Source organism: Scatophagus argus, chromosome 18 (assembly GCF_020382885.2).
Source record: "Scatophagus argus isolate fScaArg1 chromosome 18, fScaArg1.pri, whole genome shotgun sequence".
NCBI classification, from domain to species: Eukaryota; Metazoa; Chordata; class Actinopteri; family Scatophagidae; genus Scatophagus; species Scatophagus argus.
Window position 1 is genome coordinate 17,989,990 of NC_058510.1, and position 25,415 is coordinate 18,015,404.

The window sequence follows — 25,415 nt, forward strand, 5'->3', positions numbered from 1 at the left end:
TCCGTCTGTCAATCAACGTAAGTTCCCATGGTTACTGAAAGCGCAGCACCAGTCCGGTTTGTCAGTGAAGAGCAAGTTCAGGGCGCACACGAGAAGCAAAGCACGGACTGAATTTCTTCAAAATGAGCTTACCAGTTGCGCTATTTGACAGAACAATAAACTGTCCGAAAACTTTTACCTCCCATGCTGCCAAAAAGTGATATTCTTCTGTCGCAAGAGTCGCTAATGTTTTTTGAAGTTGTTCGCTACGCGTTTAGTCAGCTGTGTTGTTTAATATCAGGGTGCTTCTGTTTGTAGAAGTTTTCACCTGGACTTTTGCAAACAAATCGATTCAATTGAACGACGCCATGATCCCAGAGTGTCCACGCGCCGGGGACTCGAGAAGCCGAACCCGCCCACAGCGCAGCCCGGCAGCCGAACCGAGCCACGGACGCGGCGGCAGCGGCTTGTTGTCCGAAATTAAAACCACCGTCAACAGCGAGCATTTCACCGACCACTACACAATCATTCCCGGTAAAGAGCTCGGAAGGTAAGACAAGCTGTTGGTAATGTTTTTCACCAGAAAACCAAATATTTGCGGAAGTTAGGCGATAATTCCCCCCTACATTTTTATTTTGTTTTTAAGTTTTTTTGATGGAACATGGCACTGCCACGCTGCCAGTCTGTAAAATGCAACTCATTTTTGCCTCGCTATTCAGGGTAAATGCATATATATTTTAGACAAAGTAGACAGATGTCAGAGCAGGTAAAATAGTATTTCTTGTCGTTATCTTGGCAGGGCCCGGTCAGGTCTGGCACTGGAACAGTTCAGGCGGTGTGCCTGGCTACTGTATCCACACCTCATTAGTTTGATGTGTGTGGGATGTAACAGCAAACAGAGATGTTTGGGGTCATTTCTTTACCACAAATGGACAACATCGTGTCTTCCGTCTTAAATTTAACACATACAGACTGACAAAGTTTCTCTCCTCTTATCTTGCCAAAGTCAATTAAAAACAGTCCGTGCCTGGCAGAAGTGATGAATTGCGTTGACTTGCAGGGATTGTTTACTGCTGCCCTCTAATCCATCTGAATATGACATTGGCATTCTGTTATCTCTTTCTAGCTGCCACTAAATACCACTTACCCTTTTGAAGGTGAATAAAATTGTCATCAGCACGGAAAAAAAGGCATTAGTCAGTTCATTTTGGCACTTGGAAAGTCAAATGCAGTCCATTGTTTGACAGCTGGTGTATGGCAGCTATAGCACCCCTTCAAGCAGCTAATGTTTCACAGGACTCCTTGAAGGTTAATTATTAGAGGAAATGCATCCTGTCGGCTGAACTGATCTGGGATACAGCCTCGAAAATAAGTCCCAAAGGCAATCACTTTTTTGATTAGAATATACTTTAGCCATGACTAATCACCCACAAAGTGACTAGAGTCACATTGCAAGCGTGAGTTGGTTTTCTTTCAGCTTTTTTGACAAAGCTAACAGTATTGAGTGTGTTGACCCAAGCACAACATTTGAGATAAGAGCTGAGTTTGACTTGGCCGAATCACTTATTTCAGCCAGTCTCCTTTGATACAGCAGCATACAGCCAAAGAGGGCTACGCCAAAGGCTGTGTATGTGTTTGAGGCTTTGCATTGCATGACCTGACATTGTGACTGAGATTAGTTGCCACAGAACAACATGAAAGGTTACATTAATCTGCATCTACCACTCTGATCCACAGCACCGTGATCAGCAGATCAGCTGACATTAGTTCATGTGTTCAAGTTTCTGCATGCTGAAGTGCTACAACTCCGATTCCAAAAAAAAAAAAAAAGTTGGGATGCTGTAATGCTGTACAGAATTGCAGTTTATGAATTGTTTATTGTTTTGTTTGTTTGTTTGTTTTCAAAAATATATGCTCATTGTTAATTTGTTGCCTGCCATCACCTTCCAGAACAGTTGGGACTGGGACACATCATTGTCGATGTGATGCACCGACTAGCAGGTACAGGTTAGCCGCACTGGCTAGCTAACAAGCCGTACAAATTTAGACAGCAAAATGTCAGCATGCTTTTTGGCAGCCTATGCAACACCACATCACATTTTCTCCATCTTAAGTGCACCTCAAAGGGCATTTCTTCATGTTGTCCCAACTGGAACGACACCCTAAAGGGCGTTTAGTTATATTTTATCTGCCAGAAATGAACTGAAGGGAACACTTTTGTAGCGTTTGGGTTTTTTGGTTGTTTTTTTGTTTTCTTTTGTTTTGTTTTCCAAACACAGAGGTTCCTCCTCATTCCATAGCCCTTCCACTTAAAATGATTGTTGCTTCACGTTTCTTTTTTTTTTTTTTGCAGTTTACTCATATATTAATAGACTTTTTCAGAACTGAACAGAGTTAACGTTTCTTGTCGGTGTTTCTTGTCATTTCCTCATGTTTCATTCCTCAGCTGCTTTGTGACCAGAGAGAACATTTCATGGGTGGGTATGCCGCCTGATTTTAAATGCAGGGCTCTGATGTTGTGAGCTCTTGTTGTGTTAGGAGTGTGGCAACACAGAGGTAAACAAACTGGAATAAAATCAAACCAAACCAGTTTGGGATCTAGTCCAGATGATTTTTCTTCCTTTCAGTCAGCACGTTGCTGACTGGCGGTTAATCAGCGTAATAACAGATGAAGGGGATGTCGTTCTTTTCGGCCATGCAACTTGGGGTTTATTCCTTGGCTGACCTTGTACAGTCGGCTGATTGAGCCTTCTGAACTCAGCGGTGGAATTCCATTCATGAGGCTTTTTTTCAGATTGAAGCCTCGTCATTAAACTGGGCTTGGCCTGCCCACGTGCTGCTCTGTACTGGACTTTTTTTTTTTACCTGAACTAACAGCAACAGGAAACATATGGAAGGAGATTTTTCCAAATTTAAAAAGCTGTATAGCAGGGCCTGAAACTGAAGCAGGACCATGAAACAAGCACGCAGAACATTCTGCCTGTAGCGCAGCGTTCTAGCAGTGTGTATATGTGTTTATAAAGTGGGAAGTGCGATGTGCATGGTGAGCAGTTTCCGGGCTGAGATGTGGACAGATGCCGCCCAGCTCTCATGCGTCCGCCCAGTTGCCCTCCCAGCATTCCTGCTCTGTTGGGGAAACTCCCTGCATGTAGGCTGAACCACAGATTTTCCTGCCTTTTTAGGTGGAAAGGGGGCATGTTCATGCCCCTGACAAACCTCAGTCTGTGCACACACAAGTCTTTGGAAGTTGTTTTCCATCCACAGTAAAGGTTACTGCTGGTGTGTTTTGTAAACTGTGACATTTTAGATGGCCTTTCTAACATCCAGACAGCCTCTGATTGTAGTTCAGTGTGTTGTAAAATAAACTATTTTTGGGCTACAGCTAACAGTTGTTTTAATTTTTAGGATTCGGGTTCAGCATTTTTAGGATTAGCAGCTGAGTGTTTGTTCTACCCCAGGTGCTGATAAATGTATTTGAAAGTTTACCACTTTGACTCTAATGCAGCCACTCCTCTGTCTGTGGTCACCATTCCTTATCATAATAATTCAAATCAGTTCAATTCAGTTTATTTATATAGTGCCAATTCACAACAAAAGTCTCATGACAAATCTCATGACACTTTCCAATTAGAGCAGGTCTAGACCAAACTCTTTAATACATAATAACTGTTCATAATAGTTTATTTATATTTTATATTAATTAATAAACGGAATCTAGTACAGTATTTCTCCTCTGCTAGAGTGGTAGTATAAAATAGCAGAAAATAGAAGTACTTAAATAAGGTACACGTACGTCAGAATTGTACTAAAATACAATACTTGATAAATGTATTTAGTTACATTCCATCATTGGTGATTCTAAATTTTGAAACTAAGGTTTTTGTTTTCACTGCAGATGTATGTTTGTGGTGCAGTGGTTAGCTCTGTCACCCGGGTTCTGGGTTTGAACCCACCGGCCGACCGTGGAGGAGCCCTCCTGTCCTCCCCGTGTCTGCATGGGTTCCTTCCAGGTACTCCGGCTTCCTCCCACAGACATGATGGTTAGGCTAATCGGTGACTCTAAACTGCCCATAGGTGTGAATGTGAGCATGACTGCTTATTTGTCTTTATATGTCAGCCCTGTTATGAACCGGTGACTGGTCCAGCTGTACCCCATCTCTCCCCCATTGTCAGCTGGGATAGGCTCTGACCATATTGTAAAGTACACAGAATAAGAGGTGACAGATAATGGAATGGAAGTGTATCAGTCCCACTTATCAGTAATCAGTCTCCTCGGTTAATTTACGGAGAAAAAAGAAAGGAATTTGGCAATATTTTATGTTTGTCTGTGTGTTGTTGTAAATTCTGCTCCTGACTAGACACTAAGAAACTGCACGATATACAAAAGAATGGGGACACACCTCTTTATTAGGTTGTTCAGGTGTGGCATGGAGCTGTTTTTCAGGGCAGGGCTCGGCCCTTTACTTTCAGTGAAGGGAAATCTCGATGCTTCGGCATACAAAGACTTTACTATTCCAGCAAACACTCCAAAATCTTGTGGAAGTTGTTCTAGCTGCAAAGTTGCCCATGTATCATCAAAGTCCTTGTTGGTGTCGTGGTCAAGTGTGCCAGTAGTTTTGTCAGTAAAGTGTAGATATTGTAAAAAGGATGCTAAGACGTTGTCAGTGCATTAAACAACGGTTGCTATTTGACCCCAATTTGCTGGCTAACTTTTCACATTTCGAGGTTGAGGGAGGCTGAAGATGAGGGAGTTTAAGGTAATACCCTCTCTTACGTCTCTGCATCGGGAGTCCCAGATGGCCAGGAGCCAAGCTCCTTTAGAGACTACAACAATAGTGAAGCAGTCATTGATTTCCATATGGTTAAGACCCAAAGCTTTTTCTACGATGGGTCTTAGTGACAGAAATGGCCACTCATTAGCCCATATGGTCCTGGGTAGAGCTCTTTAGTGATTGCAAGGGTTATCCCACTAGGAGCCCATCACCATTGCCATGGTTGCAATTACTTTGTTCAGACTAAATTTGCTATAGCTTACATTTTCATTATTTTTAATTTTGACTTATTCCATTTCAGGTGACTAATTCGTTTGTTTAAGGTAAGCCTTAAATCATTTCAAGTCTATGAAAAAATGAATGAAAATGATAAGTGACAATACAAGGGGCGAGTAGGGTTGGGTAAAAACCTGAGTAAAGTGATACCGATACCATTATAGTAATTCATTTGATATCTTGGCCCACCGAAGTACTAACTCAAATGTCAGTGAACCTCGTTCTTCTTCACCACACCGCAGACTGTATGCTTGTAGCAGCTGCAGTACTGGGCCAATCATACATCAGATTAGTTTGAAACACTTGTGGTGATTGGCTGCAATCAAGACCAGTCATTTTTTTCTACATTTGGGTACAAAGAGGTTTGAATGAAGGTAACTGAAAAAGTTTCGATTCAGCCACACTGTTAAGGCAGCAGCGGTCACGTGCTTCTTTGATCATGTAAACATGTATTGAAATGGACTAAGTGATTTTAAAAAAAGTAAGAATAAGGAGGCATGAAACAAAACCTGGATTTAGCTGTGTCTGGGAAAGTTGTACTTTGGACACTGATCTTTCCCTGTAGAAGCCACTGGGGACTGGGAACACATTGTCACCAGTTGATCAATGTTTTTCTTTCAGAACTGCGCCTCAGTTGGGGTCATCGTCCCTGTGTGTTTGTGGCTTTGAGCCAACACTGGTGTGCACATGGGGAATCTGTTGATGCCAGCGGGAGTGTTTGGCCCAGAGCCAATGAAAATCTTTATTTCATTAAATGCATCCAGCACAGCCCATCACAGCTATGAGAGTGCAAACAGCTTTTATCACAGTCTTCATGACCAGACCCAAGGATCCACTGATATAGTCCATTGATATAGAAAGATGAAAGCAGCAACAGCTAATGGGCATGAACATCTTTCTAGTGCATGGGACGCTTGCCCCGTGTTCAAACCATGTGCATGTCAATTGTACTTTTTACTGGCACGTCTCATGCAACAGATATGCTCTTTTCAACCTGAGGCTTTCATTTATGTCCCTGCCCAGAAAGTGTGGCTCCTTTTTAAAGCTTGTAGCTTTGAAAGGCATGAATAAGATGGAATCATTTGAGAGAACTGCTTCACTGTGACGTGAACACTGTAGTACGCGAGCTTCACACTGACATGACATCAGCCTCGACATAAGACTAGACTGTTCACCAGAGATAAAGATAAGGAAGGGCTTCTTAAAGGCACCCACCCTGTTGTATCAGTTGTACCCCATAATATGACATGATCATAATCATCATGTCACTGACTGTAACATAAATTCTGCTTAATTAAAAGCTGCAACCTAACTTGCCACAACACAGAGGGCGTGACAAAGCATGTTACCTTTCAACTATGAAGCAGTGTGAAAAGCATCAGCATCCCTAGAGGAGTCATTATAAATGCTCCAGGACGCTGCAGCAAGGCCGGTTTGCAAACTGGGAATTAGTAGTTCAAAGATACAGCTTGTGAGCATGATGAAGTTGCTCAAGCTAGTTGAACTGTGGAATATCTGTGCAGTTTAAACATTTATAGTTTCAAATTAAACTCTGTGTAAGAGCTAGTTTCTGACACTGGGCCATGATGAGCAGCTGGTGCATTCTGCAGCAGTTTGCCATTAGATATGTTGGGTTCAGATCTTCTAAGTGTGTTAATGCACACAGAGCACTGTGAGCCTCTCTGCTACAGCTTGGCTTTAGGCTGTAACCTCACAAAACCAAACATGCCCATTAGACTGCTTCTGTGCAGCAATTGTAACCATTCCATCACCTCTGGCTTGGTATGTGTGTATGTCCACACACACACACATACACAAAAGCCATCTCTTTCAGGGTGTAGTCTGTGAACGAGGCTGCTGGCTTTGGAAATGTGCTGACGCTGCTATAGAAAAGGCTGTGGTGGCCCAGTATGGTTTCTAAAGAGCAGGCCCAGACTCCCAAACCAAACAGCATCTATCTGCTGTTCCCAGGCATGACCACACCCACACCGTAACACATTGCCTCCGGGGGTCTTTAAACCATGATGGCTTTGACAAGAGTACTAAAATAAAATTGGTGAGTACTGGCTCATGCTGTACAGCGCTCTGAGTCGTTAGTAAGTCTACAAAAGTACAATATAAATTCAGTCCATTTACCATTTTGCATAAGGGCAGGTGAACAATGTGGAGGAGGAGGAAACAGTCAAAATGACAAGACATTGGCACCAACCAGGTCCATTTACAAGCTTAATGCAACAGCACAAGCAGACACTCATTAAACATTAGCATTCACACCACAATCAGTGCATTTAGGGTTTTTATACCAGACTGCCTCTCTGATCGTCAGTAGATGGAATTGGGAGACCGAGGGGAGATTATCCAACAGCTAATCAACTGTGGATGATTGGTTGGTTGGATAAAAAGTAAAACTAAAAAACAGTTAAAAATGGGTTGACAAACATACTTTGGTGGCCATTCTTATACAACATGTAAAACACAAAATCCTATTATTCCACAAATGCTGTTCATTTTTTGCATGTGCTGCTCTTCAGTTTCTTCGAATAAATGAAGGTTTGACAAAATGAAAAGGAAATGCAGCAAGCGTTCAGATGAGTGGATGAAAAGCAGAGCTGAGTGTTTCGCTGTTCCTGATAACTAAACTAAATCACGTTCAGGCCGGTCAAAAGCTGGTGAAATTCAGATGTGTTTAGAAGAGGGACAATATGCAGTGCCTGGCCCCAACAGCACAATCCAGTGCAGCATATTTTTAAGTCTCTCTTCTTCATAGTTCATAGTTTATTGTAATACCATCACTTGTTATGCCATAATGGTTACAGCTGCATGTAGAGTTTCTTGGTTATTGATAGGAACGTGCCTGTTTTATCAAGCTAAAATCCAGGAAGTAAAAACCAGGCCCAGGAGAGCTGAGCTCTAGTGAACTACCTACACCTCTGAATGGGGGGTTAAGAGGTTTAAGTCCGTTATAAAGACATTTTATATTATGCACACACACACACAGCAGTATAACTATTGGTTTTTCGACAGTGTCCATATGTGTGTAAAAGGTGACTTGGGAGGTAATTACATAGCTAATGAGATTGAAGGAAATGGGTGGAGGTCATTGGTGTCAGTGCACAGAATGGGTCGTGGTCACAGAATGGGATGCTGTGGGCTACTTTATCCTTTTAACCAATGTTAAGTCTGTGCGACGCCAAATGATACCCGTATGTCTCCTCTGTGAAAGCTTCATTTCATGATCACTGTCAGATGAAATATTTAACATTTAGAGTGAACCACATTATGATTGTTGGTGGTCACAGTGTGTGTTGACAGATTTTTCCAATTCATGTTAAACCCTCACTTAAATTCTCTTTTATGATGAGATCTAATTGGCTGTCTCTGTAGGGGAAAATACATTTCAATCAAACTGATGATGGAAGTAGCTGAGGAAAGAGCTATCTCTTTTCTTTCTCGTAAAACCTGGCAATTAACTCTGTGTTGTTTGATGACCACCATTAAATAAAACTATTTAGGGTCAAGTACACTATTCCTAGAAGCTGAGAACATTGCAGTTCTTGGCTTGACCAAATAAATGCCCATCTGTAAGCCTAGTCATATAAAGTCTGTAGTTCAGGGCCTATTAAATGTCTTTTTCAAGGTGAAACTGTACATTTTTGAGTGGCCTTTTATTGCAGCCATTCCAAAACACACCTGTATGAATCTTGATGTGCCACACCTGCCAGGTTGGATGGATTATTTTGGCAAAGAAAAAGTGCTCACTAAGATGGATTTGAAAAACAATTGCGCTTAAAATGTGACTGAAATGTCTTTTGTGTGCACATGAAAGTCTTGTTTTTGTTAAAATGTAAAAAAAAAAAAATAGTTCTGAATGCTGAATGCTTAACATTGAAAAAATTAGTGAGTTGTGATGAGCAGTTAATCATGACTCCAAACCATTTGACAAGTAATGTGGGAAAACATTTAGTACTGAATAACATAGATGGAAAAACTGTCAGTGAAGACTGTTTGCTAACTTTGTAAAAGGCTGTTTTAGCTGCAAAGCTGTCTATGTGTTTAGAGTGTGATGTCATTAAAGTCCCTGTTGGTGTAATGGTCAGGTGCCCCAATACTTTTGTCTGTATAGTGAATATAGTACTTCATTAAGTTCAGTTCAATTCATTTATATAGTGCCAAATCACAACAAAAGTTGTCTCATGACCCTTTCCAATTAGAGCAAGTCTAGACTAAACTCTTTCTTTTGATTTTATTGAACAGATTTACCAGAGCACCAAACTGAAAATGGTTCTTTCGGTACGATTATTATGATGCAGGTTGACAAGCTGTAGAATTACTCAAGCATATTTTATGGACAAAGTCTGCATCTGTGGTGTAGTTTTTCATATTTGTTTTACGGATGGAAAGAGCAGTTAAATCTCTAAACTGCTGAATAACAAGTCTCTGCTGTGATGTGTTATGTTGGAATCTGTAGCTCCCAGCTGCATCAGCCCCATGACTCTCACATGAGGCCGGCTGAGGATGAAGCAGCCCAGTTGGGTGCTGCAGGCCCAGGGCTGCACTTCATGCTCCTCTCCCCTGACACAGGTCCTTTATGGCCAGCACACAGTCTTCTTCATTGTCTTCTTGTCATCAGTCTTCTGTTTTTGCTCTTAGCTATGATTTCATAAAGAACAGATTGAATTACTCATCCTAGATTTGTTTTGTTCTTGTTGTGCAGGACAGCTAGTTCCAACTGTAATTAATGTTTTAAATCTTATGTTTAAATTTTAATGTTTTACTATAAAATCATTGCATTTCAGCAGTGTGTTCACTGGTCGACTCTTACGTTGTAAGGACTTAAAACAGTTTGAGATTTGTTCTTTACAGCAGAACTGAGTGTTTCTCTGTCTTTCCTGATAACTAAACTAAATCTCGTTCAGGCCAGTCAAAAGCTGGTGAAATTCAGATGTGTTTAGAAGAGGGACAATATGCAGTGCCTGGTCCCAACAGCACAATCCAGTGCAGCGTATTTTTAGGTCTCTCTTCTTCATAGTTCATAGTTTATTGTAATACCATCACTTGTTTCTCAAGACAGTGACACATTGGTCTGACACCAAATCCTGGATTATTATCTCAGTGTGCTGTACGAATGTATGGTAGCGAAATACTGTACCAAGGTCAGATTGACATTGATTTGTCAGCTATATAGGAATGTATTTTTCAGTAACCTTTTTCTGTCCAGATAATGTTTCGTCTTTGTCACACCTAAAGTTGCCCTAGCTAGTGGTCATTTTCAGATCCTTTTATATTTAGTATAGTTCAGTATCTTTGCTTTCATAATTACTGGAACTGTTTAGACCCAGAGTTATATCCATTTTCTTTTTTTTTTCCTCTGTTGAGAAAATGTGTAGTTACCAGCACGAGACAGACGGCAACCAATGACATCTAATTGGAATAATGGCTTGGTATTCAAACTTCCAACTCACTGCCTGCTGTGCTACTCTACATGAAACTCTGTGGGTGGTTAACAACCCTAAGAACAGCTGAAAATCTTTTTTTCTCTTTGGTGACTGATAGATGGAGGAAAATCATCCATAACTGATAAATGAAGTTCTTCTTCTGTTTCGTTCACCGGCTCTTTTTGCATCTGTTAAAAACAGATTGACTCAGTAGCATTTGTGCTTTCGACAAGTTAGAAAACTGCGGAGACATACGGAGTTAACATGCTGAACCCTATCCACATTGAAAGAAGAAAGAGACCACAGTTTTGGCTTGTCAGTGTAAAAGAGTCTTGGCTGTGGATCAGTCAGGTTCAGCCAGGGTGCTGCTGCTGATTATTGGAGCATGGACTGCCAGCAGTAGCCGGAGGGAAGGCACGATGTGGGCCTGTCATCTCCATCAACCAGCTGCATGTGAAAGGATTTCCCCTGGGCAGCATGCACATGTGTGCACACGCATCGCTGTGGTCCTCACGCAGGAACACCTTCTAGCCTGAAATAGAACTGGGTCAGACCAGACTGGCTGTAATAGAAAGACAAAGGACAACGCTGCTGACAACAGCCACAGACAATTCCACAAAGTGTTTTTAATGTTTTAAACCGAGCGTTGACGCCAAATACTGTGACCATCTTTGACCATCTGTTTCACACCATTGTGTTTGCAGTACTGAGTACTTCTTGTCTTTCAGGGGGAAGTTTGCTGTGGTCAGAAAGTGTGTGGAGAAATGCACAGGCAACGAGTACGCCGCAAAGTTCATGAGGAAGAGACGGAAAGGCCAAGACTGCCGGATGGAGATCATCCATGAGATCGCTGTGCTCGAGTTGGCCACAGCCAGCACCCGGGTCGTCAACCTCCACCAGGTCTATGAGATGGCTTCTGAGATGGTGCTAGTCCTGGAGTTGTGAGTATCCAGCCTACACGTGACACAAAAACACTCACAAAAACAAGAAATATGAACATCTGCCAGATATTTAAGCTGAAATCCTTTGATTATTTAGGAAACTCACGAAGCTGTTGATCAGTTGTCTCTCTTAACTCTGAGTTTTTCTGTACAGCCATGAGTGTGTTCACGTGAAAGTTTTTAATTCCAAGCAACAAGAGAACCATGATTGGAGTACTTAATATAGCATGAACATAAGTGGATAAAGTTTCTAGGTCTGAAACGGGAAGCCATTGTGGAAGAACCTTCTAATGGCCAGCAGAGGGCAACTTCACTGTAAGCCCATAAGAAATTGACCCAGTTTATGGTCTCAGTCTCAAGTCTTCGGCATGATGTTTATTTTGTATATTATGATTCCCTCGGTCAGATCCATTCACTGTAGAGGTGTAGCACTATGTGTCCTCTCCAGTTCCACCCTCTTGTCCCAATATGGTCACTTCTGGCTCCAAAAAAACCAACATGATAATGGCCATAATGCCAAAATCGAGTAGTTTAAATGACTAGTCAACTAATGGCCCATGTCCCTAGTTGCCTAGTTGCTGATAACTTTATCATTTTTATCATAATTTATCATTTTAGTCAGTTTTCAAATAAAAAATGTCAAACATTAGCTGATTACAGTTCCTTAAATGTAAGGATTTTCTGCTTTTCATTGTAATTTAAGATGAAGTAGATGAAGAATCTTTGGGTTTTTGGACTGTTAAATGCACCAAATAAGCAATTTGAAGAAGTCACTTTGTTCTCTGGGAGACTGTTAGAATTTTGTCACAGTTTTTTTTTTAAACATTTTATAGTTGAAATGATTAATTGGTTGAATGTGAAAATAACTTGCAGATTAATTAATGATAATTATGATAATGAAAATAATTATTAGCGGCAACCTTGTTGTGACAGTGAAACCAACTAAATGAATCCACAGTGACTGTTTGAATGTTTGAAACACACTTTATTTATTTTATTATTGTTATTATTATTATAAACACATAATGAAGCACAAATATCAACACATTCTGACCAGCCACCAGAACTGCTACGGTAAAACGAGCCAATCCCCACTATGTGTTGGAGAACTAATCTGATATATATTTCTGCAGTTTATAGGGGTGTTCTTTAGACTATGAGCCAGAAATGTTTGTGTCAGAGTGGAACTGCTCAGTACTCACTGAGATTTGGTTTGTGTGACTAAACATTGAAAACCCACAGGATGGAAACTGTGATATTCTCAAAGTAAAAGTATGAGAAAAGGAATAGCAGTTTAGCTGTTTTTAGTCCTGCAGAGCTTCAGGCTAAACCTTAATGCTCCACCAAACACTAGCTATTCCAACAATGTACCTCATCTGTGTCCTTGTGTGTATAAACACACACACAGTCTTGTTTCCATCACTTCTGGGGACATTACATAGACTTCCATTCATTTCCTGGAGGCTTAACCACCACCTAACCATAACAATAAACATTACTTGCCTAATCCTAACCCTAACCTAAATCTAACCTTAAAGTAACTCTTTCACCCTAATATTTAATGTTGTGGGGACTTGCATTTTGTTCCCATGAGTAAGGCGGGTCCTCACAGTGTCACTGTGTAAACAAATTTTTGTCCCTACAACTACAGGAATATGCGCACAAGAACACATGCAGACACAGATTGTGTTGTGGAATATGAGTGCACTGGGTTTCCTTATGGCTGAGGGGTGAAGGGGATGTCAGACAGACAGTTTGATGTGTTAAATCCATCAGCAACACTTAATAATGACCAACCAGAGCTCACACAGCTCAGTTTGACCCAGTATGTGAGTTTCACACACGTGACACTGTATGGTGTTGATCACAGTAGCCGCACCAGTTGTCGATGATCTCATCTCTCTGCTCATGCCATGCGTGACCTGGTTTCCATAGATAGTGTGTGCGTGTGTGTGTGTGCATGCATATGTAAGAGGTCAACCAATAGTGGAATTTTAAAGCCCAATATAATAACAGAACAGGAAAAAGCTGATAGCCAGTTAACTGGTCATGGGGCAGCTGTGGCCTAGAGGTTGGACAAGCGGCTTGTGATCGGAGGGTCGCTGGTTCGATTCCCCCACCGGGCAGGAAAAACTTGGCCTCCAGAGTCTGTTTGGGTGTGGTGGAGTGATTAATGTGACCCCCTCTCCTCCTCCATTAGCTAGTTGATGTGCCCTTGAGCAAGCCACTTAATCCCCAGTTTGCTCCCCAGGTGCTTGATGCTGCCCACTGCTCCTGTGTGTGTTTCACTGCATGTAATTTGCTGGGTGTTGCATGTGTGTGTTCAACTAAGGATGGGTCAAATGCAGAAGATAAATTCAGTGTGTGTATGTAAAAATATATATACCGTACTGTCAATAAAGTGATTTTGATTCTTCTTAATGTGCTTGTGCTGTAAGTTAGGTTATAGTTACAGCTCGTGTTTTTTCTCTCTCCTCAGTGTGGATCGTTCCTCCTACAAGCTAATGCTAAGTTAGCGTTTTGGTTGGTGTACTGGTAGAATAAAACATTAAATCATCAAGATAACAACAAATGAAAACATATGGGAGTAACGGACGGCGGCGCAGTGGACCAAACTTTTTTCTGCACTCTTTGTGAATTGTCATGCTGCCTCTGCCAGTTCAAAAGGGGGTCACAATAATGATCAAGACTCATACTAAGAGTAGCAAGAGACGGCATGATTTTGACAGAGCAGCACTTAACTTCAGTTTCATATAGTAATAATGTCAGACTACCACCTCCCACTTCACTACAGTGCCTAGTTTGTAAAATGTATCATTGCTTATCCTTTGAACTAATAAACCAGTTGACCTCTAGTGTATATGTGTCAGTACATGGCACGCCAGGCTAATCAAGGACGTCTCTTTTACTTTTTTACTTTTTTCTATCATTGACTCTCTCCTCACATGCCATATCGGATATTGCTTGCATCTGTTGCTATAGTGACACCCAGAACCTACACACACACATGCAGGCACACAGATAAGAGTCTATGTTCAAAGAGTTGAGGGCAGCTCCCTAGATTAGATGGTACCAACACATTCAAGATCAGCTGTCATGTGTCGTTTAGGACCTCTACATGTACAGCCACTGGCATTGTAGTTCAGTGCAATAAGACAAACCAAATGTCCTCCAAAGCTCTCGTAAAGGATTGCCTGTAAAGGATACAGTGTCGGAAATCTCTTCAGTCATTTATTTAACAGCAGCAGATCATATAAGATGTGTTCATGTTGAAACTACATTATTGATATTGGATTTTTTTTTTTTTTTTTTTTGTTGTTGTTGAAAGGGAAGAGTTTCCACAGGCTGAGTTGGATTCTCCACCACCAGAGGCTGCGTTAGATGCTCGTGATCTATCACTTCCCATCATTTTCATTTTTATGTGATAATGATACATAGTTTGCTCAATAGCATTTAATTTTTCTCACTCTCTTATGCTCCCCGCTGTGACCTGTAGTAGTCACAGGCTCTCTTCAAGGCCACCAGTCTGTAGCTCTTTAACGTGCTATCAGCACATCCAGTTTCACTTTGTGTTTTTTTTGTTTTTCAATGATTTTCTCCATGGTCTGTAATATATCAACAGCACATTAATCAGCAACTATACTGGTGTCAGTTAAATCTGTTTTTCAAGCAAAATTGGCAAAACATTGCCTCTGTCTTGTCTCTTTCTGTCGCTCTCTCTCACTTGTTTGGCCTGAATTCATTTAAGCTGCAGATTTTAAAATCAGTTTTCTGCCCGGCTGCAGAGCATAAACCTCAGCTGAAGATCCTCTCAGTTTCATACCCATGGAATTGCTCCTACGGTCATTTGAAATATTTGGGGGCAAAAAAAATGAGAGCGAGAGCTGAGAGCTCGTCCTTCTGCAACCAGCTTTATTCCTTCATCATCACAAGTAACTTCAGTAACTTCACCAGTAACTTCAGTGTTGCCGGTGTGCCTCTCTGATTCCACTGTGTGTTTGCATGCAGTCATATATGACTAGAGTGGAGAGACTGCCAGTGCTGTCAGGATCGTAGTGTTTTAATGGATTATGTGCTGTCGGCAGCACGTGCCATACAGTGCAATCTGTCCTGTTAAGGAGATCCCATAAATGCCCCTTTTAAACGCTCCGGTCGGCCTGATCCTCCCCCACCTCAGTCCGTAATCCCAATCCCAGCCATTGTTCATAAAAAGGATAATCCCAGAATTAACTGCAGGCCTGTGCTCTTTGTATGGACACACATACATATCACACAGACGAAACCATACATTTATAACAGCTAAACTGAGCTGTTATAAATGCATTAATGAATCTGAGAATGTTCCTAAAAATAAGGAATAGCTGTAAGTGATATATGAGGAATACTTTTTTTTTGATTGAATAGCTATCGCCACACTGATCACTCTAATTAGGCAACAGTAAGACAATACACTGTACAGCTTGTCTCATGAGTCATGGTAACACTACGTCCTTTTTTAGCATACAATGTGCCATTGTGGTAGACCAATTTTCAAATTTGTTAAATGAATTAAATAGAAAATAATCAATTTTGGCACAAGGTATAAAATTTTGAATACAAATTTACTAGTTGTATGTGTTTTCCTTTTTTTGCTTTATAAAACTTTGTGACGCTCTTTTTTTTTTTTTTTTTTAAATTAAAACTTCCTTTCACCTTAATAAGAAATACTGCTGGGAGTACACCTTTTAAGATAACATCGAAAAGTTTTATTTTTAGCATTTAATTAAAGGCATTAAACTAGATTTTGTGCTGGAGTTCTAGAGTTTGATTTTGATCGTTGTAAATTGGTTCCAAATACTGGTCATCAATCTCCTTGATTACTAATATTCTCTATCAGTGTTGGTCCGGGAAAAAAAATAGATGTTTTTGTTAGGCCCTCGTATGCCAAAACCTTTTCATCAGGTCTTTCCTATTTCTAGATCCCTTAGATACATGTTAGCTACATGTTAGCTACATGTTGATGCTCTTTTTGTTTGCCTCTGTGCCATGTGACACAGCTCTCTGTCAGTCGCTATGTATATTGTATGAGTCTGGACAGAATGAATGAAAACTGCAAGGCCCGACAAGAGCTTTCCAGTGTGAGTTCAGTAATTACTGGTGCTCTTTAAAATTTGTTTCCACTTTGGTTTGGTTTGGGTAGTCATAATCTGTTACCGATCTTTTAGAAAAAGGTCACCAGAGTGCCATGGAAATATTAAGCATTATTTCAAGTTATGAAGACAGCCTTCCATTTTAAATGTTTCTGTGTCTCACAGGATAAAATATGTGAATGTAAAACACAAATCTGATTGGCAGGAACTATTTCTTGCTCTATTGGCTAACCCCAGGACGAAAACTATAACCAGAATTTGGCTGTATGAATACTCCATAAAGTGATGACAGGGTGGAGGTTCTGGCTATATCTGTAGTCTTCTCTAGACTTTAATTTCTTTGGAAGAGCGGGAGAGGGACTGTATACACTTCTGAATTTGCAGTTCTGAATGTTAAAACGAACAGTTTAATAATGCAGCGTGGGACCTTCAGTCCTCAAGTGATCTGGTGTGAGTAAACTATGTCCAGTGTTTCTCAGACTTTCAAATCAGATTTTGGAGACAACAAATAAAGTCTATATTTATGACTTATCCAGCCATCTGGATTTTGACTGCTGTTCATTACAGTGTGATATTTCATCTCCTTTACATTTCGCATTACTTTCCATTTTAACTGCCACATTCTGTCATCATTTCACTGTTACACTGTCGCAGTGTGAATTTACCCTGTGTTTGTTTACCCTAAATTCCAACAAACATGCTTTAATATATGACAGTGTATACCATCATCACTTTGCATTATTATATCTGCTGTTTGGGATTGAGATAATAGACTGTATCATTTTTTAGTTGGAATATAAAATGACAATAATCTCAACTTTATTTAGTATATCAATAAATTGTTATGAAGATTGATCAGACCCTAATCGACACCTACAAGCAACCAAACAAAAGAGTCTGTTCAAGTCAGTGATGATATGAATCATGAGTAACTTCAGGAGCTCGTGACGGCAGCATCCGATCTAAGCAGCCTCAAAAGAGCCCCGCCTTTACTGTGCTGTGTTTTTTTTTTTTTTTTAATATATCAGGGAATTAGAGCAGAATGCTGTCTTTCTGTCTGCGGAGCAATATTAACAACATTCTCTTGTCTTTTTTTTTTTTTTTTCCCCCTCCCCATCTTTTATTTGGCCCACAGCTGACAGATATTTCGGGCAGTGGAGCAAATGGTGATGACGGAGGATTGAAGGAAGGATGGAAGGGGGAGGAGGGGGGCAGGTATTCAACGAATGAGGGTCAGTTTGACATAGAAAACCATTCATGCCATGATTGGAGGAAGGGAGGGATTGGTGGGGAAAACAGGCAAAGGGGCCACAGCTTTTTTTTTTTTTTTCAGGCTGGAGGGGAAAGGGAAAAAAAACAGCAGAGAGGAAGAGTGAGAGGGATGAGAAAGGAGAGAAAGAGACAGAGGCGAGAACAGTGTACATGAGAGGGTGATGGAGAGAGCAGTTAGCAGAATAAAGGAAGGCGACCACAGAGAATGGATGAGAGTGATGGAGAGCTTCGTGGCCTAATTGCTGGCTGAGCTCCAGTACAGAGTTCATTATGTCAGTTGAGCCGCACGAGTGCACGTGACCAGCCAAAGCATGGCCGCTCGCCCAGAGAGAGAGAGAGAGAGAGAGTCGTATGGGGGAGAGCATAGGAATGACTTGTTAATATTCATCACTGACAAACTGCTTTGCAACTTTCTAGACTCTATGGAAGTTTTCTGCTGACTTCTAGGCAGATGAGGTTGGTGCTGTACTATATTCTACTTACTATCAATAAAGCTCTTGAAAAGACCAAAAGCCAACAATATGTTAGTCCATCTCACCATACTTTCTGATTCCCCTGCCCCCTGTGGCTCCTGTCCCAGACGACCAAACGTATCTTAGAATGAGACACCAATGCTTCATCTTAAAAAAGGTTCAGGAATCTCCTTAAAACATTGTAGTTTTAACTACACGTTGCTCAGACAAGAGGAAGAAGTTTATTTGGGACTTTGTCCAGTAGCGTATTAATCCACATTTAGTGTTGTAGTGATAATTTGTGGCAGCAGGATGTTACTGAGTCAAAATAAACATGGTAATGAAGGAACATAACGTCAGTTCCACGATACCTGTCAGTAGAGTACTTTCATTGGTGGTTTGGCTCTTGGGATTCTTTGACAGTAAGGAAAATATCACCAGGTTCAGTGTTGATCTGTTGCTGTGCTCTGGCACTGCCAAAAAACAAAAAACAAACAAACAAAAATTGAAATAAAACAGAAAATAATGTGTATCTATAATGAGGATGAGGAATTGGCAAGTTTTGCTTAATGTTAAGTTCTTTTGTTGTTTGAGCCTCACCATGCAGTATGACGACAGAGCTTGACAGTTTAAGCTGTTTTTGTTTTTGTCATCTGCTTTCTCTGTACTCATCTTAAAAGTCGGTTAGACATTGACAAGCAGGATTTGTAATATCACAACTATTTTTTATTTATTTATTTTTAGCATTTATCTGCCCCTGTGGTTGGCTGAGTAGGACTAATTCTCCCACCCTGATTAATTTCAATTTCCAACATTGACTCTCATTCTTCACTTCAGTCACTTCAGTTGCATTGACACAGTAAGGTGGACTGTGGATTATCTGTGAGTGCTGATGAGTTTTTCAGATGTATTTTTTTAGCACTTGTTTTTTTTAAGTCAGACATATTTACAGCTGGTGTTCCAAAACTCTGCAACTCACCCCAAAATAATCTAGATGGATTGTTAGCGCTAAAGGTAAGAAGAAAAATATGTGGTTTTGGGGTGAACTGTCCCTTTAAAGTTGATTAAGCTTCCCAAACCTTTAAAGAAAAATAAAGCACAATTAAAACTACAATGTAAAGAAAGATTGATGCTCGTATGGTGCACATGGTTTGCAAAATGGGTCTCACTGGTCATGTGAGGGATTTTTCTCAATCGGGGCCCACAGCTCATTTTTGCCCTGGGGCCCCCCCCACAGTGGGTTTATTTAATCCTAAATGTAGCCAATGGTGATGTCAGATTTCAGGCATTTGGACAAATGTTGGTTCATTAGCAAACTGTAAGTTGCTGTTTCTCTGCAGCAAATGGAGCCGTTACCGTGTGGGAAAGTCCGGTTTGCAGGATGTGAATACATTATGAGTGCAGGATGAAGAGCTGCTCTCAGGGCATTCACTTGACCTCACTGTGACTTTTTCATTCTCTGTCACGCACATTTTGCCTCTTTGTCTCTGCTGTTCATTGTGGCCAGGCTTTCTTCTTCCACTGATCGGTTTCTGTTGCCGTATCTCTTTTGCTCTCCGAGTAAACCCTCCCCACCCCCACCCCCCATTGTTTGTAATGTGTGTTTGTGTTTATGGTCTGTAAGGCTGAAGCAGATTATTTAGGTCAACTTTTTTTTCTTTTTTTTTTTTTTTAACTGAAACATCTGAGGTTGAGTGTAACGGGTGGCTGGTCAGAGCTGAATTGATCCATTCCCATAGCGCTGCGCTCACAATGATTTCATTAATTACATTAGCAACTCGCCAATCAAATTGTGGCTGCCCTCTGGCCTTCATGAACCTGACCTCTCACTGGGCTTCAAAGCCACTGTCTGTCAGGCTTCAGGCCCAGCACACAGGCAGCAGGCCAATCTGCTTTTGTTTGGGGTCATAGGAATGGAAAAGCTTGTATAGTGTGTGTTTGTCTGTTTCTGGTAGGGAGGATGACCCATTTATTGGGGCTTTTTGGTCACTGGGGTCTTCATTTATTCATTCTGTAAGTTCATTCTGAGACAGATCATGGAAGTTCTATCTCATGCTGTAGATCAACAGTGACCAGTTCAATATTTAACCAAGTTGACAATGTCTCTCCTAACCTTGAACCCGTGGTTAGAGCTGCCCAGTCCTCATCATTAAAATGATAGTCATACTTCAGCAGTTCCAGGAGGCTATGGTAGGGAAATTAGTGAAAAAGGTTGCCAGTGAATCTTTTGCAGACTTTATGTATATTGTGCAAAGTGAAATAAATATACAGGCTAGTTATTAGAACATAAATTCTGCTAAATAGAAATCTGATGTGTACAGATTTCCTTTCCTTCCCTGTCCCTCTGCTCCCAGTTTGCATACCACACCTTCACCTCCACCTTCAACCACGCACGTATTTAAAAGCTCTACGTCTATGCAGGGTTTCCCATCCATTCATCTGTTTGTGGCGACCCTCCATAATATCAACATTACCTGCCACATAATTAATTTTAGTTAACTATGAATATGTTCAAGTATTTGCTATGATTTAGTAAAGCTCTTGTGTGTCTTACCTCCCAAAGCCAACAGGGTCCAGTAGGAAGTGGTCTAATAGTGGTTGTTTTCTGTTTGTCAGACTGGATTAATTTCTGTCTGATCCTTTCCAGAATGAACTTTTCATTCCAGCAGTTTAATGCACGTGCAGGAAGCAGTCACGTATGCAGGTATGCATGTGTAAAGGTGTAGCAGATTAGAAACTAGTCATTTCACACATACACACATTCCCCCAGATGACCTAATTATTAATCATGATTCTCCACTTCTTCAGCTCTCTGGCTTCCACACACACACTCTCTCATTAAAGCAGCAGGGTCAGACACAACAAAGCCTGTGTAGTAAAGGGGTGTGTGTGTTTTGTGTGTGTGTGTGTAAGGAGGGCTTGATCCTGGTGTTTAACTAGGCTGTTTTTCAGGAAATTCAGTTTGATAAAGCATGTTTAAGTGAGTCTGACCTGAGTAACCATAGAACTTGGGGCTCCCAGAATAGCCTGGTCCTGATCAGGCTAATTTTCACATACAAATACATGGTCATGGTTCCAGCCTTACAAACTCATTTTGAGTACTTTAATAAATAATTTTGATGTATTTGTCATAATGCTGAGGTTTGGACTGTGGCTTTGATAAAACTAACACTGTCAAGTGATCACTTTGGGCTCAGGGTATCTGTCACCTTGTTTTTCACTATTTTTTAGAATTTTTACAAACCAAACATTCAGTTGTTTAACGGCAAAAATAATCAGCAGATTAATCCAGAATGAAATGAATCATTGGTTGCAGTCCCGGACAGAATAGTTCAAAATGAGCTCAGCCTCAGCCAACTCAAATCTCACAAGGCTAGCTGCCAAAATAGTCACAAAACAAAAGGTTTCCACAGCCTTTTGGTGTGGCTACTGTTGGGGTTTACACACACAGATACAAGGACTCCATGCTGCATTCATGTGCAACCCCGAAATCTACATTGTTTTGTACATTCTTCCAACAACAACTGCCTATGTACCTCTGTCATAATCCAAATTTTTTTATATGTGGTAATTTTTTTTATTTCCTCAGGTCATCTTGGTCAGTGAGTCAAAAGATTAATTTTGAACACTGCTTGTGGGCAATCTGTGTGTGTGTGTGTGTGACATCACAGAAAAGTTTTTATTTGCTGTGTTCGCTCTCACAGCACAAGTTCCCCAGACGTGACCGGATCACCGTTGTGCTGCTGATGGCGGCAAAAGCACAGCCCTCGAGTGTAAAGTTGCTTAAGCAAAGTTGGACTGCTCTGTTTTGTGTAGAATGGAGGCTGCGTGTGGCCTTTCATGACCACGTGTCAGGCCAAACCTCCAGCCTGCTCTGCCAGTGTTTTCATTCTCTCTGGCTGGCTTAATGGCATTTTCTTCGCTGGCCTTGAAGAACCAAAACACAGTCATCCCCCACTCCCTCCTCCCCCTCTCCACCTTCCTCTGAGATAAAGCCTAATTCACCGGCACCCTGAGGGGACGCCTTGTCTATTCCTGACTGCCCTCTCTTTTTCTTTTCAGTCTAATTGAGTTCATCTCAGGCCAGAGGAAATTGAAGGCACTTTAAAGAGGGCAGTTGTTTCAAGTGTTTCAAACTGGAGAGATTCCAGAAAGTTTTCCTGTTGTTTGTTTTGTAATCACACGGCTGTTTTCTCGTGTGAGAGGTGGAGAGAAAGTGATCAGTCAACAGTTCAAATGGCCTCGTTCAAGTGAAGCTCATAATTAGTTTGCTATATTTGGCGGCGCTCTGCTATTTGTGCCACTACCTCCAGCAAGTCATAACACACAAGTCATAACACTTCCACTTTGGGGCTAGATAGTCGTTTATTTCCCTGATGTGTGCTGGGATTGTCTTCAAACCTGACCTAAGCTCATCATCATTTTTGGTGAAAGTTGTGGATGAAATGGTGATCACAGACTGTAGTTTGGGTTTCCTCCGGCGGCTTCGGTTTCCTCCCACAGTCAAAACACAAACTCTGAATTACAGATGGATGTGTTTTTCTGTCTGTGTGTGAGAGGGGTGCCTCATTCATGCTGGGATAGGCTGCAGCTGACAACCCCACCCCCGATCTTGCAGGGGTTAAGCAGAGGATATGATTAGATGCTGGTTAATCTACAGTGCTTTTACACAGATGAATTTCAGGGGCAAGTGAACATGTTTGCCTTATAATCTTATATATATGCCTCTGTTTGTGTAGTGCGGCGGGAGGTGAGATCTTCAACCAGTGTGTGTCAGATCGGGAAGATGAGGCCTTCAGTGAGGACGACGTGAAGAGGCTCATGAGGCAGATCCTCGAGGGAGTCTCTTTCCTCCACCAGAACAACGTAGTCCACCTCGACCTGAAGGTCAGTGGGCACATACACACACAAACATGATTCTCTGTTATCAAGCGTAGGTCATTCGTTTCTTCTCTCTGAAGCAATCAGCCCAAGATAAAACCACATTGTTATCAGTACTAATGTGTGCTGTGATGTGCCCGTCAGCCTCAGAACATCCTGCTAACCAGCAGCTCTCCTCTGGGTGACATTAAGATCGTGGACTTTGGTCTGTCCAGGATGGTCAGCAGCCACCAGGAGCTCAGAGAGATCATGGGAACTCCAGAATATGTTGGTGAGTTGGCGTTCAACGACACTTCTATCACCTTGCACTAAATGTTTGGACTGATTTTATTCTGAATAATAAATACTGTGTTTGTATTCTTCTTTTTCAGCTCCTGAGATTCTAAATTACGAGCCCATAAGCACAGCAACAGATATGTGGTAAGAAAAGTCCTCTGTATGTGTGAGTGTCTGAAAAGATGATAACAGTAGTCCATTTGTACTCATGACATAAACTTTATGGGGATTGTTATAAACTTAAGATGGACATTGTTAGCCTGTGTTTCTTTGCAGGGGGGTGTCTCTGTCCCCAGAAGAATTTATGAACCAAAATGTTTTTTCATGTCTGTTTTACCGGGAGAAAATAAACGCTATCTGGCCATCTTCTTATAAATGTATGTCAGTGGTCCGGACCAAAGTTACAACCACCAAGTTTCCCGTCCACAGAGCCATACAAAGCAGAACAGAACAGAAGCAGAACACCATCAGAAGTATCAGAGATGCTAGAATCACATAAACACGTGTGGCCTTTGCATCAACTGCTCACAATTTTACTTTCACCAAATCCACTCAGGAATATGGACACAGCTTGAATGTGTATGTACAGCTCAACAAATCAGTGACTGGTGGGAAACATTGCTCTTCTAGTATATGATATGTGGATTACCCAAGGTTTTTTTTCTACTACTTAGTATATTGTTTTGTTTTCACTTTATTAAGAAATCACAGTACTGATATTGTTTTTTTTTAATACTTGTGTTTTGGTTCTCTTTATGAATCCCAACAAAAAAAACAACTTCAACAACAAATCTTTCTGTAGCTCAGTGTAAGAAGTGCGTTACGGTCTATGACTGTCTTTGCATGCAACAGGAAGAAACAGAGGGTTGATTATGGAAGGAGGTGGAGGAGAACAGCACATGCAATTGAGGGGGCAGGCATCCGCCTTTAAGGCCTCCAGTAGGTGGACTGTAGTCCAGGTCCAGACAAAGATAACCTGGACCTGTAACAAATAAATTATTGAGAATTATTCAGTCGTGACAGAGAGTTTTATATTTTAAACAGCACAGCATATTCTAGCATGTTGCCTGGGAAACTAAACCACCAACTACAGTACATTTTTTATACATCATGTCATGTGATGCTACTCAGCCAATCAAAGCTGTGCATTTTGCAGTTCAAATGAAACATAACTTGAACTTATTATTTTATATCTTTGTTCTATATTTTTATTGCAATTAATTACTTCATTTTGTAATAGCTCATTTTTATTTTTGTTTTGTTTTGCATATTCATGCTACAGACTTCACCACTGTACACGGCTAACATTTGGGTCAAGAATGCACGTTATGTCATATATAATGCTATGTATGCATTATGAATTTGCAGCATGCTTCCATGTCTTCCTGTCTGCACTGTGCTCCGTGTTGTGTCTGTAGGAGTATTGGTGTTTTGGCCTACGTGATGCTGACAGGACTCTCTCCATTCCTGGGCGAAGACAAGCAGGAGACGTTCCTCAACATCTCCCAGCTCAATGTGAGCTACACCGAGGAGGAGGTGCAGCAGCTGGACCCGGCAGCCGTGTCCTTCATCCAGATGCTGCTCCGCAAACATCCACAGTCAGTACACATCTCACCGTCAAGACTAGACAATTTAAGTGGTACTTGCAGAAACTGCTGAGAAAGGATGCATTCATTAACCGAATGTATCTTGGTTCGTTTTGGAAGTTACCCCAGTCTATATGATCCCTTTATCTGTGACTGAAAGAAAACTGCATCATTTTGAAAACCTTTACTTCCATTTATCTAATAAGTGTTGCAGCTTAGAAAGTAATACAAAGACTATTCTACAAAATATAACAAAAGCCACACAACGAAAGCAAAAGTAAAGCAAATAAAGCAAAAAAAGTTCAGCACACCAAAGGAATGGCCAGGAAATAAACTCCATAATTTAGCTTTACAGTCCTCTGGTAGAAAAACACACACGCTTTATGGGACAGTGATGCTACAATCAGATCTTTATA

General features: G+C 41.1%; 1 protein-coding gene across 2 annotated transcripts in view; it reads left to right on the top strand.

Annotated features, from left to right (window-relative positions):
• The first annotated feature begins 43 nt into the window (after positions 1–43).
• Positions 44–25,415, top strand: part of stk17a (serine/threonine kinase 17a) — a 29,603-nt gene continuing 4,231 nt past the window's right edge. For both annotated transcript variants that reach the window (XM_046370859.1, XM_046370860.1), the window contains exons 1-6: positions 44–529; positions 11,191–11,403; positions 22,996–23,143; positions 23,282–23,408; positions 23,509–23,557; positions 24,832–25,011. In XM_046370859.1, coding sequence (XP_046226815.1) covers positions 348–529; positions 11,191–11,403; positions 22,996–23,143; positions 23,282–23,408; positions 23,509–23,557; positions 24,832–25,011 — 899 coding nt within the window. In that variant the 5' untranslated portion in view covers positions 44–347. The remainder of the gene's footprint in view (positions 530–11,190; positions 11,404–22,995; positions 23,144–23,281; positions 23,409–23,508; positions 23,558–24,831; positions 25,012–25,415) is intronic.